The 15733-nt window shown below is 38.8% G+C and overlaps 1 protein-coding gene across 1 annotated transcript in view; it reads right to left on the reverse strand.

The window, feature by feature from the left end:
- grm2a (glutamate receptor, metabotropic 2a) overlaps positions 1-14464 on the reverse strand; it is a 36427-nt gene extending 21963 nt beyond the window's left edge. Inside the window, exons 1-2 of the mRNA XM_041980118.1 lie at positions 13790-14464; positions 881-1638 (exon numbers count right to left, since the gene is read on the reverse strand). Of these exons, the coding sequence (XP_041836052.1) occupies positions 881-1408 (528 nt within the window). The 5' untranslated portion in view covers positions 1409-1638; positions 13790-14464. The remainder of the gene's footprint in view (positions 1-880; positions 1639-13789) is intronic.
- Positions 14465-15733: the final 1269 nt, after the last annotated feature.

Here is a 15733-nt window from a genome sequence, read left to right on the forward strand (position 1 = left end):
GCTACTGCCAGCCTGTTGCCCTGACTTAGAGTTCCTATAGAATCTGTGGGTTTTCAGTGTTCTGAATCCAATTAAATTTCTTAAATGGTAAATGTGAGCTCCTTTTTTTAGATAAGCATATATGTGGAGCATAACCGTGAATATCTGAAGTGAGGTGAACCATGCTTTTCATCTTGTAGAGGAAGACTGTTCTCTGGTTGACTGAGCCAGGATGATGAGCTTGAGGTAATGCTTTAAGGCACAAATATCTGTGGATATTTACAAGTCTTGGTTCCACAGGACACACTGTCTCTTCTTCACAACGACTTAAAATGATGCTGATGTGGTAGCAATATTACAGCTGAAGACTCAGAGATCCAATTAGCAAACCTTTCATTGAATCATCTTGAGTGAGCCAAAAGGAGCACTGCTGCTGAGAGTAATCATGCCATCACTAGTCATCCTGTCAGCCCGTTCTGAGCTCAACATCTGTAGCATGTCTGCCTCTGACAGGACCTTTGCTAAAGTGTGAATTACAGCGAAAGAGAACGAGATCTTCTAAATTAGATCATCCAGACATACAGGCATTCAGGTAAACAGATCCTCTTGTGGAACCAATACTCATTAAGTCCCTGTGTTACCATCTCACAAGGGGTAATTGCGCATGGTATTTAAGACTAAGTGGAAAGTTATATGACTATCTATCACAGTCGTATCAAACCCGTATTTCCCCCTCTCTCTGGTTCTCACTCAAGCCCACAGTAGCAGCTGATCAGGAAATAAACACTTTATGAGCATCTGACCAACTTATTTTGTGGTATACAACAAAGCAAATTTTAATTAACAAAATAAAAAATAATCATAGACGCAGCATGGCAGGTCTGCTTTAATTTACTCCTACCTGAATGGAAACATCACTGTAAGAGCCTCCTATCACCCCTGAGATAGCCAGAGGGACTTCATCAGGAATGGCGTAGGAGCCATCAGGGCACGTGTACTCGCTGTCATCCACTTTGGTGAGGGAGGCTCTGACAAATTCTAGAGACTGCTCCAGAGCGTAGGTGTCCTTAGAGCAGGTGTCCAGTATATGGGCACCCAGTCTGATTCCAGGAAGAATGCGCTCATCCTTGTTAATTTCATCTAAAGCCAGTAGCATGGCCTCCAGTCTCTGGATCCCTCTTTGTGCATTGATCTTGCCACAGTCCTCTGCCCCCTCACCCTTCTGGTGTACAGGAAACAGGCCACCAATCATCAAATCACCATCCAGGGTGATCTCCTTCTTGGAGTCAGTGTTATAACCCACCACGGGTAAACCCTGGGGAGCCTGGGCAAAAAGAGACAAGCACACGCACAGCAGGCAGAGGTGGGACAGCCAGAAGGGTCGGGGCACAGGGCGCACCCCCAACACAGGGGATTTCCCCAGTGACATATCCCTGTGCAAAACAAGGACACCGTCCTGCCCGTGGATTCTGATCAGCTTTTGATGACGGCGGCAACAACAACAACAAAAAAAGAAGAAGAAGAAGAAGAAAAAGACCTGTAAGGTGCAGCAGCACCAGCAGATCTCAAAGCACAAGTGTTGTTATTCTGACAGAGGCCATTTACAGCATCGTTGCATCCTCTTCAGTCTTCTCTTCTTCAGTGTCTGTAGATTACAGCCTGCAGATCAAACAGAGAGAAATTCACTCACAGCTTTTGATTCAGAGTACAATGATCCCTTTGTCTCACAAAGATCGTGTCTGCCAGGGACAGACTCATTCAGTGGAAACATTCTACATCATCTGTACAAGTAAATAAATAATTATGTATTTGTATGCCATTTGAGGATAGTTTTAACAGGGAATGAGGGAAAACAAAAACTGATTGACTTATTAGCAGCCTCTTATATGAACTACAACTCAGCTGGAGTGCATTCATAAACCAAATACGTCTACTTTGATTAAATATTTCTTCAATTTATTCCTCTAAAATCAAAATGACTCATACCCCTCAAAATGTCTCTGTAATGCAGATAGAATAATTAAGGCTGTGCACTGTATGTAGTGAATAATCTTGGCATATTTGGCTAATAAGTGTTGGCAGAAGCTTGAGGACAGAGATCACTGTTAGAGCAGAGTTCACTGAAGACAACACAAACATCCTTCAAAATGTTTTTCTCATGTCTTCAAGCGGAACACCGTCAATCCCTCATTGTAAAGGGCCTCATTTAGAAAGAGTGTTATCATTTCAGGCTTATTTTCCCCTCTCGCTGTTTCATTGTCTGCGTGACCTCCTTTTACTTTTTGCTTAGGCAGATGATTGTACAACTCATTTAGAATCACATGTGCATTTTGTACGCTGAAAGTCTGCAGAGATAACAAATTGTATCCTCAAGAAACATTTTGTCAAATCACATTACTTGCTGTCTTACAAAAACACACGAAATGTAAATAAGTAAAACAAATAGTGCATTTGGTGTTTTGTACGGAAAACTCTACAACTTCAGTTTATCATTTTTTCCTTAAATCATAAAGCCACCTGAAGTGCACATTTAAAGGAAATCCATACACTGTTTATCTTCCCAGTCTTCTTACTTTTTAAAGTTTTCTAAACTACTCATTCTTTAGTTGGGATGTCTATATTACACCCATCCATTTTAACATTAAGACATTTAGAGTGTAAATCAAAATCAAAGTCTTAAGTTGAACAAACTTGAGACCACTGTTCAGATTTACTCAAAGTTACTCAATTAAGTTGAGGCAATTTGTGAACACAGTTCAAAAACATGAGTAGACTTGAGTATCTATCCTAACTTTGTTAAACTTTCCTTTTTAATTTTTGGTCCACACAACACCAGAACCCCTTAATTGTGTTTAATTGAAAAAGCTTTGCAGCTGGATGCCTTACTGTTGTTTAAGTTCACTCAACTTTTTTTTTTCTATTTCAATGACTGTGGCTGTTTAGTGATTCCTGGTGGATTTGTGAAAATTAATATGAACGAGGTATTCACTTGCATACAAGTTGTTCTTGGCTCTTTTGTGACCTTGTATGTTATTGCAAGTCTTGCTCCTGGAGTCAGCTTTTTTGGTCAACCACTGCAGAGGAGGAAAACAACTATCTTAAATTTATTACAACAAGTACACAAGTGTCTGACTGCTTGGTGAGACCAATTTTTAAAGAGGATTTTGCTCATCCCATGGTACATTTAAGAAACCATATTGATTTTTGAAGCACTGTCTCTGTTACTCTGGTTGTATATATATTGTGTGTGTATATATATATATAATGTATTTAAAGGTTGACAGTTTTTCAGGAATTACAGTAGAAAATACTTTCTTGTGGAGTAAAGAAATAATGCCAATCCTGTATCTTTATCAGTTCAATATTAAGCCACAGTCAGGAGAAGCTTAGCTCAAAAACTGAAAAAAGAAAAACTGTTTTGCAGCCACCAAAGAATGTATTAGTTTCGTAATGTTTCATGTTACATCCCTTTAATTTATACATGCGTCTTGTACAGTTAGCTTTAACAGTGGTATTGATCATGTTATCTCTTGCTTGACACAAACGGGATTAATCTATTTTAAATCTATCTTAAATCCAAAGTAGATATACTGCAGATAAAAAGAGAGAGAGAGAGAAAAAAGAACTTAAGTTTACACAAAGCTGTCTTAGCACTGGCAATCCTGTGCTGCGCCTTGTTTCTATTCAATGTGACATGTCCTAAGAGTTGAAGCTGATCCAGTACATATACGGACTGACAACAGAGGAGTTGCAGTGCTCAGTCCTGAGGCCATAAACTCACTATTTTCCACATATAAACTGCTGTATATTAGAGGGAAAAAAGCAAAAAAATGTTTTAAGAACAGTCCCATCTCATGCATATTTCAGACAAGGCATACACAGTTTTTAGTGCCAGCTGTGGCTCACATGATTGTACAACTTTTTATTAAAGTTTCCCAACAGTTCTTTTCTTTTCTTTTTTAAATCTGTCAAGTTTGATGTCAATGTGATGTTTATGAGCTTGACTCTAAACAGCTGTTTTTCCCCTCTCTTTCATTGATCTGTCAGTAGGTTTTAATTGTGTCTTCACCTCTGAGATTCTTTGTAAAGTCTGTTTTAGTGCAAGAGCCATAAATGATTGAGACATCCAGATACAGACAGATGTGAAATATGATGAAAACCGATAAACAGGTGCTATTAATAGCTACTGCTGTGCATGACAACCATGCATAATGACAGTTGATCTGGTTATGAAGGAGAAAATGTCCATTGAGCACATACATATAATATGTAAGTGGACTTTTAATTGAGATGAACTGTGGGGGTGGAAATGAGAGTTATGAGTGTGTGCCCAGTTTTACAGACTTAATTGGGGCTTAGAAATCTCCCAAAAAGAATGGATTTTCATTGGGTGTAAACAGTTTTCTGCTTGTAGTCTCTGGTGTTCGTCCCCACAGATCCCTGAGGTTTAATTAGGCAGACTATTGAGTATGGAGGAAGTTTATCTTAGTAAATTATCGAGCCAGAATGATCTATCTCACACCCATTGTCTCAACAAGTCAAGTGTGCTGACAAGTAGCAATTAACTGTATTGATGAGAGATTATGAAAACAAAGCAAGGGGATATTAACACCCATATTTCTTTCTCTCTGTTTTAAAATACTGACTCACCTATTAAAGCAACATAAAGCGCACAGCAGGAGTAAGACTGCAGATCACATTCTTTAGGATTTTCTTTCTCTCTCTCTCTGTCTCTCGCTCCCTCTCTCTTTTACTTCCACTGTTGTTTCCATGGAAACTTGCCAAGAGATGTAGAGGATGAAGAGAAAGTGGAAGACAGACCAGGACAAGTGGGCCAGTGTGATCATGCATGGTGCTTGTTCTTGTGGGAGAACTGGGATGTCTGCACTGTTAACTGACCAACTGATCAGATTCCTGCTATAGCTTCTGCTTTTAAAGAGCAACTCACCCCAAAGGCAGCAATAATTTAAAGAGGCAAGCAACAATTTAAAACCGTCGACATGTTTTGTTGCTCTTTTTATATCAGATCTTTGATCACTAGTTTTAGCTCTCAACAATTATTTGAAAAAGAAGCGATGATCCTGGTGCAAACCACACATTTTTTTATTAAGAAATAAGATACAACATGGAGCATCAGGAACTGTCAGTTAAACTTAAAAGGTCCCTTTTTCTTCTGCACAAAATAATTGTGTGGATTTCACACTTTCCTTTTACTCCCTCAGCAGCTTGTCAACAAGTGAAATTCTACTGCAACAGTCTGCACATAGGAGGCAAAGTCACACTTACGTCCTGTGCATACAAAATCAAACACAACAAAGGAATACAGCTGGGTACAACAAGAAGGTTTTAATGTTGAGAGGGTGCATTCTGATAGTAGTAAGACTCTACAGCATGTAGAAATGCTGCTACACAAGTTATAAAATCCCAGATGGCAGAAATAAACTATATGTCTGGAATCTAAGCTGATTCTAATGTATTTATTTAGAGTATAATATATTAAATTGTCTGCAAAAGCACCGGTAAAGCACTTAAGCCCATGGTCTCCAGAGAGAATGGTGACAAAAGGATTTCTGGCTGACGCATTGTCAGTCTCTTCCCAGATCCCACATTCCCATCGGAGGCCTTCGACTCACCAGTGGACTCAATTTCTCTGTCTTTTATCACTCTCCTATAATATGATTGTACGCAGACCCACTTAAAAAAAAACTATCTTTGAATATTTTTTCATTGTTTCGCCATGACCAGTACAAGTCAATCACCTCCATCATCTCTGTGTTCTGCAGTGTTTTGTAGATACTAAAGAGGGAAACCTGTAACATGTCCAAGTACATCTATAGTTTTAGATACTTCCTAAAAAATCACATTCAAGGAAATTTTAAATATTGGGGAATCGTGCTAATTGGGTCACAACATAGACAATGGAAAAAAATTCAAATCTCTCAGGTAGAAAAAACACAAGTTTTCTTGTTAGATAACTGTTGGGCATTATTGTTTTATAGCTGTGGGTATGCATAAATGACAGCTGCTAAAAGCAATATTTACACTTTAGATGCAATATCCCACCCAGGATTCTGTCTGCACGGCAACATCAAAGCAAAACTATGCCTCTCAGTTTTTCTCTCTCCTCCTATCTAACAATCTCCGTTTCCCTCTTCACCAGATGGCCTTTTTAATTCAAGATAGTAAAGCCTGCCAGCCTCTTACACACTTCAAACCAGACTGTGTGAGGGAAAGGAAGAGGAGGAGTGGATTGGGGGCTGAAAAAAATTACAAGAAAAGATAGCAGATGTGAGAGGGCAGGGGGGAAAATGAGGGAGTGGATGGCCGTGTGGGCAGCAGTGAAAGAGGAATAACGTTAAGGTTTGAGAACGATGCAGATTTCTTTTTTTTTTTTTTTTTTATGACACTCATTTTCCCCAGGAGTGGAGTGCAGCATTAATATGGTAATATCCCCCCAGGCGATAGAAAGTGTTGAAGAGTGGAGGTCATCTTGTGTATACGCAGCCCTGAGCCTGGATGAGCAGGTTGGAAATCCCTAGTGGAATGAATTGGAGCCTTGCTGAGAGGAAGCAAAGGTAATGGAAGTCAGGGTTCCCTAAAATCACATTTCCAGCTGACAAAGAGAACAGTCTTGGCTGAGGGAAGACTGAAGGCAGTCATTTAACAGGAAGAAAGGCTTGGAAGTGAAAACTCCTACATGCACATGTCACCATTCACAAGCAGTGAGTAACTCTGAAGCTGGATGCAACTGTTACATATTGAACATCGCAAATTATTTTACTTCTTGACACATTAACTTCTTAAGAAAGTTTATGTTCTTAACTACTGAGTTTATTGTATCATAGATCTGTGTGTCCATAGCTCCAAAATCACCTTGAGTCAATATTCTGCTTCACTATGATGATCATGTTTAAAATGTGTTGAGTTTGTGTGTATTTTCAGTTAATCTGCTACCAGAAATAGTCAAATTTCACTAAACTGGACCAGTCGCCAACCAGTGACAACTTTAAAACCTCTTAATAGGTTCCCTGCATTTGGTTAAATAAAATAAACCCTAACCCATGGTTGCATGGACAAAGTGGGTCTGGTTGTGTCTTGGAGTGTCTGACACCAGGCAGCAGGTCCTTTGGTTCCTGTGGGTTGCGGATGGGGACTGTGCCAGTCAGGTTTTTTTCTGTCTCATCTTGAGGATGTAAGATTGGATTGGGATTTGGGGAGTTTAGTGGTTGGGTCGAGTTCTTTGAGTCATGTCATTGCTGAGCAATTTTTGCACATAGGATTTGTATTTTCCCACCAGGGATGCCCCTCCAGGTAAGTCTATAGGTGGTACATTTCAGAGTAGCATCCACATGAATGCCAGGTCCCAAGCTTTTCCCACAGAATATTGCAATGTAATGAGATGATCATCTGTCTTTGGTAGTGATGTGGCCACACAGAGTTCACTGAACATGTAGTGTCCTTTGACTTAATGCTTTCTTTAACAAATGCAGAAGTTAAAGTAAATAACTTTAAAAACATGTTTTGTTATTTCACTTAGGTTCACTATTATTAATGTAACTCCACTGTTTTGTAAGTCCTATGAGAGGCCATTGTTTGCTGAACCTTCATTTTATTGTGGGGGACCCACAGAAATGTTGGGCGTATTGAGATCAGAGGTGGACTGTAAACATTTAGGATTACGTCCCCCCTTTCTAAAAATGTGTTTAATTTGTTTAATTGTTCATCTTGAAAGTGTGATAAACTTGATCATTTGTTCATTCAGATCTAGTATACAATATGTACACTCACATCAAAATAATTTCAGGCACCTTAGGCATCTAGGGGTCATTGAGGTTAAAAAACGTGGAAGTGTCATTCAGTAAGCCCCCAATAACCTGCAGTATGCAACTGCATGGTAATGTGCTTGTGTTTTTCTGTTGCAGAATTAAAAGAGGAGTGGTTTTCACATGCTTGGGAGCCACTTTGTGTTCAAATGAGCAGCATTACACTCACTGTTTGGTTAAAATGTTAAAACTAAGTGGTTAGATTTAGAGATTATATATAAATCTAAATATAATTGTGTCTGTGGCTACTATAAATATGAAGCGTCAACATTTTCTCATGCCCAAGCAGTAGCTTCTGACAGGTTTTCTTTGTATAGTTTGTCAGGTGATGGTTGAATACACTGACAGAATCATCAATAGTGACCACCGTTAAATCAGTAAAATGATAAAATATCTCACATAAATGCAAACACTAAACCTTTGCTAATCAGGCCATTTCTGCAACTACCAATTAGCTCACCTTCCCTGCGCATGGAAGCATATGGCTTTATACAGTTAACACTACTGCCAGCGTAGAATACTGTCATTACATTGGGCATTCCTAAAAACTGTGGCTTCAAACAATTTCAGTATTTCTCATTTATATTTGCCATTTATGTTTCATAGAACCACAGATGTGGATCATCTTAACATTTCTCAGTTAATGGATATGCAGGTGCATGCACCTTTTATCACACAGGTGCATTGTGAAAGATGAGACTTGTTTTGTTATTTCACTTAGTTTCACTATTATTAATGTAACTCCACTGTCTTGTAAGTCCTATGAGAGGCCATTGTTTGCTGAACCTTCATTTTATTGTGGGGGACCCACAGAAATGTTGGGCGTATTGAGATCAGAGGTGGACTGTGAACATCTGGCATTACGTCCCCCCTTTCTAAAAATTTGTTTAATTTGTTTAATTGTTCATCTTGAAAGTGTGATAAACTTGATCATTTGTTCATTCAGATCTAGTATACAATATGTACACTCACATCAAAATAATTTCAGGCACCTTAGGCATCTAGGGGTCCTTTAGGTTAAAAAACGTGGAAGTGTCATTCAGTAAGCCCCCAATAACCTGCAGTATGCAGCTGCATGGTAATGTGCTTGTGTTTTTCTGTTGCAGAATTGAAAGAGAAGGAGTGGTTTTCACATGCTTGGGCGTCACTTTGTGTTCAAATGAGCAGCATTACACTCACTGTTTGGTTAAATGTTAAAACTAAGTGGTTAGATTTAGGGTTTATATATAAATCTAAATATAATTGTGTCTGTGGTTACTATAAATATGAAGCGTCAACATTTACTCATGCCCAAGCAGTAGCTTCTGACAGGTTTTCTTTGTATAGTTTGTCAGGTGATGGTTGAATACATTGACAGAATCATCAATAGCGACCACCGTTAAATCAGTAAAATGATAAAATATCTCACATAAATGCAAACACTAAACCTTTGCTAATCAGGCCATTACTACCAAACTACCAATTAAAGAATGAGAGAGAAGGTGAAGTTTGAATGTGATGCCTCTAAATGCGATTTAGAGGGATTTAAATCTCCAGATTGCTCAGTCATTGTCTATATGAAGTTACAGGTATTCTATAAATGGGATGCAAACCTCATATTCAGCTCCAGATAATCCATTTAATTCTTTGCATGCTTGTCTGATTCTGTTTTACTGACAGTTTTCCTCGTGCCTCCCGGCTGTATCCCACCTCCCCTTGGCCACCTCCTCACTACACCTGTGAAGAGGAATCCCTTGCTTGAGTTCAACGGTCCTTTTACCTCCCAGGAGCTCCATTCTGCCTCCCTCATCAAACATTCATCCACTCTCTTTGTCTCTCAGAGATCATTACTGCCCTCCTCATGATTGGCTTGAGCACTGTAATGAACGTGCGTAGCTTTTGTTTCAAAGGATTTTATTGTGTCTTTGCATTATTCACCACTGCACCACAACACTGCAAAAGGAAAGAGGCTCTTAAACAAGGGATGTTTTAAGTGTTTTTTACAATATCCTTGAGGGAATCTAAGTTTTATCTGTTTACACATGACAAACGGAGAGCTGTCATTTTGCTTTTCTGTTACTTTTTTTTCTTCTTTTTTTTCATTTACACTACCACCCAAACATTTGGATGCTCTTACCCATTTGATTTAATGGAAAAGTGTATCCACACTTTTGACTGATTTTTTGTATATAACAAGAACTCTGCATCTCAAGCAGCATTGCTTGTATGTAGCTGCTTGATATACTCTAAATTTAGGTCTTGCTTCAGTAAAATGAAAGTTGCATCCTATTCAGACTTACCACTGAGTCTGATTAGAAGGTCATATCTCCATCTCTTTTTCTGCTGCATTCATTTAGACTTAACTAATCTCTCCAGTAACAAATAAATCTACAGGTCTCATCAGCATATCTCCTGACTTGATTGACAGACTGTTGTGAACAAACAGGGTGTCATTTATAAAACAAGTTTCTAATCCAAAATAATTCTCTAAAACACAGATACGGTCACTTAGAATGGTTGGCTGCTTCATGCATGGACCATTTACTTCCAAGTTGAATTTCTAAAAGATCTAGGACTGAAGTTGAAACTGACTGGTAAGATCATAATGACTAAAAATGCCTTTTGAAGTTGGTCTGGTGTTTTTGTATACAATTGACTATAGTTTGGTAATTAACCAGTAAACCATTAGTAAAACTGTCGCATATCACTGTTGACAGTGAACTAAGGGGAATATTACACATTATACAGGTAGACAGTCTATCACCAAGCAACACTACAGATGTTTCCAACCTAAAAACTCTGTGCTTCTGACTTGTTTGGATAGCACACTGACATTCATTATGCACATTCCTGGAGCTATTATTGCCCTGCAGGATCCCAGGGCTGAAACATATTTATTTTATTTATTTAATTTATTTAACCTTTACTTTACCAGGGAAGTCCCATTGAGATTAAAAGCTTTCAATGGATTACAGATCAAACAAATGGCTTGTTACCAGGCTTGCAGAGCTGAATGACATGCAGATGAGGGAATCAATCATTTGATTCAGGTATGTTGGAGAAGGGTTGCAGCTAAAAGTATCAGGACAGTAGAACTCTAGGACTAGACTTGGGCATCCCTGCTCTAGTGCTTCAGGTAATGCCGTTTGCTCATGTTAAACAGTGATACACAGATGGGTCAACGGCGGAAGTGGCTGCCCTTTTTGCAAAAAAATCCAACACAGATTGCCCAGATGGTTCTGTATGACAAACCATCTGGTGTATCAGGTTAGTGTTAATAAAATCAAACAGAAGAAAATAAAAATCCTTTAGCTTCTTATTAACATACAACAAGCAAATGAAGCTTGTCATTTGATTTATTAAGACATAGTCTCTGAATACTGATCATTCATACTTCTGGACAGTCTTAGTAGCTGAAACTCAGCTGTTATTATTTAGTTTTAACTGTGAATCAGCATCTGTAGAGGCAGAGATGGAATGATTTGGTTTGTCGTTTGACCTCCACCGACTATTAATAAAAACAGCCTGTCTCTGTGAACATGGGCTCCATCCAGAAGATGAAGCCACATATCCATGATAAATCCGCAGATGTGCAGAGAAAAGAATCTGCTCTGCAGCGTGACCTTTACACCAAAGTCAGAGCAATCTGAGATAGCAGTAGAAGGAATCAACAACAGTTCATCATTATTCACTATGTGAATTATTAGGGTGGCTGACTTGGGACTCACCTAGGAACCTTGCATGCACGCTCAAAGTCAGTGCCACAGTTCATTTTAATCTGAGAGTCATGCTCACATTATTAATTAATTGAAAGCGTCTCTGTGCTTTCACCTGAGTAAATACATGTTTAAATTTTTCTGCTTGAAAGTACAGTTCTGTTTTATTTCAATATGTTAGGCTACTTTCCTGGATCCTTAATGATTTTTGTAGATTTGCATTATGATAATGCAAATACCTTAAATTTGATTTGTAGAAACTATAACTGCAATGCATAACTAAATCAGAAGTTACACACAAATTATTGCCACTTGTTGTGTGCATGTGAAGTTAGAGCCATGATTGTTTTGAGGTATTTCAGCGCGGCCACCACCCCTTCACCGTAGAGAAAGAGGTGTACAACTCTGTCTTTGTGGGACAGATGCAGATGTAATATTAGCTCCTCAAATTCAACTTAACAACTCTGTAAAGGGCTTGTATTGTGCATATATATTGGTGCACAATATAAATGAGACTTTATATGAATGATGCAAACAGACATCCAACCTATCAGACCCACGTGCACATAAGTGTGTGTATTTGCACAACAATAAGGAAGAGAAAGCTATTAAGCTGTCATTTTAGGACCATAGGGATTCATCACATAGGAATTTAGTCCCTGATGGCATTTAGCTAATACAGGATGTATACATCCTTTGTGTGCTGTAAAAGGTTTAAATGGCAATAACAATGTAGATGTCTCTTAACTCATAACTTTGATTCAGAAAGTCAAACTTCAGCTGTGCTCCAACTACATCTATGGGTTTGTGTATGAGTATGGATCCCACTGACAACGGCTTGTTTAGGTTAAGCTCGTCTAGGTAAACATACCTGAGAAGGAGACAGTGGGTAATATCACTTTCAGTCCTCTTTGTATCAGGTCAGCTATAAAAGGTGAATCAAACCACACACAGACTAATCTGTTTAAGGCCCAAAGGTTAGACACCTCCTGCCTCCCTCCTGACACTTCCTTCTTCTTCTTCTTCTTCTTCTTTTTTCTTATCTCAAGATTCAGTAGATGGCCGTGGAGTAAGTTCTTCAGTCAGCCATGAGTTGAATAATTTACAATAATCAACATGTTCAACTAAGTGCTGGGCTCACACATCATTCCAGTTTCTCAGTTTTAAAGAAGCATATACAAGCATGCCTACAGTCATTTTGTTATGTAAGATATTCCAAAGCGTGCCTCTGATGAACCATTGGTTGAGTACACAGCTTACAAATGATTTGCGTCTGCATAAATCTATGTTTTGACCAGGCTGATTGCAGAGCACATTGAGTTTTTTTATTTTTATTATTATTTTATTTATTTTTTTTTATGTGTGTGTGTTTTATCTGCTGAACATGCAGCACAGATGCCCCTGGGACATGGAGGAAGCGCCCACAGTACATTTTTTGCTTCCCTTAAATAGCCTTCTCCAGTATTAAGGCTGCAGCCTCAAAATATTTACAGCTGTGGGTTTTCGTTCCTATTCCCCCACGTGTTTAAAATGCATTTTGAACGCTACCTATGCCATTCAACTACACACACATCTGTGTTCTCATGCTAATTTGCAAAAGTATGATGATTATTTGCAGTGACGTGATTCTAATTTAATATGTTGAATTGTCTAGTACATCTCGAAAGGGATATATCACAAATAATAGCACACTTAACAATGCATTCATTTAGGGAAAAAATGCGAGAATATAGAAACAAAAAGTGCTTTGTACGCCAGCATCGAAACCCAGTGAGACACAAACTCATTCTGATTAAGTTCTTAACTCGATTTTCTGGCTGTGCTTAGCTCTTTTGATCACAGAAGTGAAATCGCTAGATATAACGGTTTTTGCGTAGTTCTGCATCGGGAGTTTCTAAACAGCCCGTGTAGATGAAAGATATGTCTGGAACAAGAGATGCATCAACAAAACAAAACAACGACGAGGTAAAACGTTTGATCAGTTTTGCATCGACAACACATTGATATAAATGGAAAATATTTTGTCAACAAATTACGTATTAATTGATTATTTCGTCGTTTATTTTAAATGAGTACAAGAAGGATTTTCGGATTCATTCTGCAGATGTTTTATCAAGGCAACAAAAAGGTGAGGTCAGCCCTACAACAAAGTCAAACCTGAATAAACAGACTGAGTTTACGTTCTTAACAAGCATCAGCTGAAGTTCAGAAAAATCCAAAGCCATGAATTCAATGCGCAAAACAGTCAAAACCAAAAAAAAAAAAAAAACACACACACACACGTTTACTTACCTGCTCAGTTCTTCGCGCCAGTGTGCAGTGAACAGGCTTAGAGAAACGAACGCATATCCTTCGCAGCAGTGTTGCTATTTTAGACCCAAAACAACTGTGACAAAGGACTACAGTAGAGCTGCATGAATGAAAAAAAGGCGAGTGCTGCTGCCTCAAGTTTGAACCGCGTGCAGCTGAGCCGCGCGCCAGGAGCTGTCCGTGGTGCTGGAAAACAACAACGCCGCCACACACAGACGCACAGCAGCCGCCGGATTCCTGGAGGTCTGATCCTGCCGACAGCGCTTCAAAAGTCACACTTCTTCAATGCGCTCGAAACAAATGCAACTGACGCCCACATCTTTATTCTGCTCAGAAAAGGGCGTCCGCTTTCTCTGGCTTTAAGTGCGATAGAAATAATCAGGATATCCTAAATAAAAAGATTAATTTAGAGGAGACTTTTGAGGTTTATATTATATCTATCAAGATTTAGCACAGAAGAAAGCCAGCACTGGTAGAAAAAAAAAGTTTGAATTCAACCTGTTACTCGAGAAAGCTACTTAAAATTTTGAGTCACTTGCAGATATTTTCAAATAGACTGACCTCGCCTCAACCCTCACAAAACTGAACAAAAATTCACGCTGCAGCAGACACGAGGAGAGTCTGGCTCGCTGTATGTTTACTAAATTACAATTATCAAATGTTGAGCGTAATGGAAACAATTATAAAGCGTTTTTCTCTGTTTAGTCGCTCTAAGTTTACCAAACTCTACCGGCTTGCGAATATCAGTAAATATAAGAACCGTCTTCTATTTGTTGAATTGCTCTGGAGGTGGGAAAGAAGATTAAAATAGCGACTCTTTGGAGACTAATTATTGTCAATGGAGGATTTATTTATTTATTATATATCTGGGTTCCGCGAGCAAGTTGTGACACGGCAGGAAAAGAGTGTGAGGTCACTCCCAGATGGCACAGTGTTGCGCGCAGGGGACACGCGGCGTTAGAGGGATAAGCTGCGACCCTTTTCTTTCTCCTGCCACGAGCAGCTTCAGACATGTATTGGTCTGCATTTAAATTTGTGCGCTGAAACATCTTTTCCATCCACAGGCTTATGGTGTAATGAGATTAATAAGTAACATCACGGGAGGGCAATAATCTCTATGCCCTCGAAGCTGCGTGACAGCCATGTGGGTTTCACGATTAATTAAATCAGTTGTTGACCCACTGTGTCATAGCAGTCTGCCTTCCAGACTGATTTTCGTTTTTACCTTTGGACAATGGTTGGGGGTGCCAGTATTAAAACTGAAAGAGCAACAGACATGCAGTGAGGGCATCTGTCCCTGTAGACTCATCACACCTCTGCAGGCAGAAGCTACAAGCAAACATTTTATCAAAATGAATTCGTTCAAGGAAAGCTGAACAGCTGAGGTAGTATTTTTTTTTTTGACAAATCTCCTGGTCAGCCAGAGGTGATGTTTAAAGTCTATATGAGATGCTGGAGATACTTTAAGTAAAAGTAAAAAAAATTTTATGACATGCCCTCCATCATAACAAGATTCTCCTCTGACACTTTGCCACAATGACCAATCTGGTGTTTTTGTTTTTACTCCAATATAGTATTCAAAAGGGTTTGTATTTGGATTTTTCTATTTATCAAAAATCTGTGTCCCCTACTACCAAGTAGTAGTACTCTTTTGTACACCTAGAAAAACCAAAGCTTAACTAACGGTAATGTTTATTTCTAGTTTAAAATAATATATTAGAAAATATCCCTCCATGAGATTTGCTTTTGATTATCTTCACAATATCAACTTAACCAGCAACATGGACCACTTTTTGTTCTTATTCTCTGAAAAACAGAATGCTTACAGTCACCACGTCTACTTATGGTTGGAGTGTACAAAAAATATTTGAATATTTGTAATTGTAGGTCATGTTGCTCATTAAAGACTAAAATTCTAAAGACTTT

Source organism: Melanotaenia boesemani, chromosome 3 (assembly GCF_017639745.1).
Source record: "Melanotaenia boesemani isolate fMelBoe1 chromosome 3, fMelBoe1.pri, whole genome shotgun sequence".
In the NCBI taxonomy this organism is placed as follows: Eukaryota; Metazoa; Chordata; class Actinopteri; order Atheriniformes; family Melanotaeniidae; genus Melanotaenia; species Melanotaenia boesemani.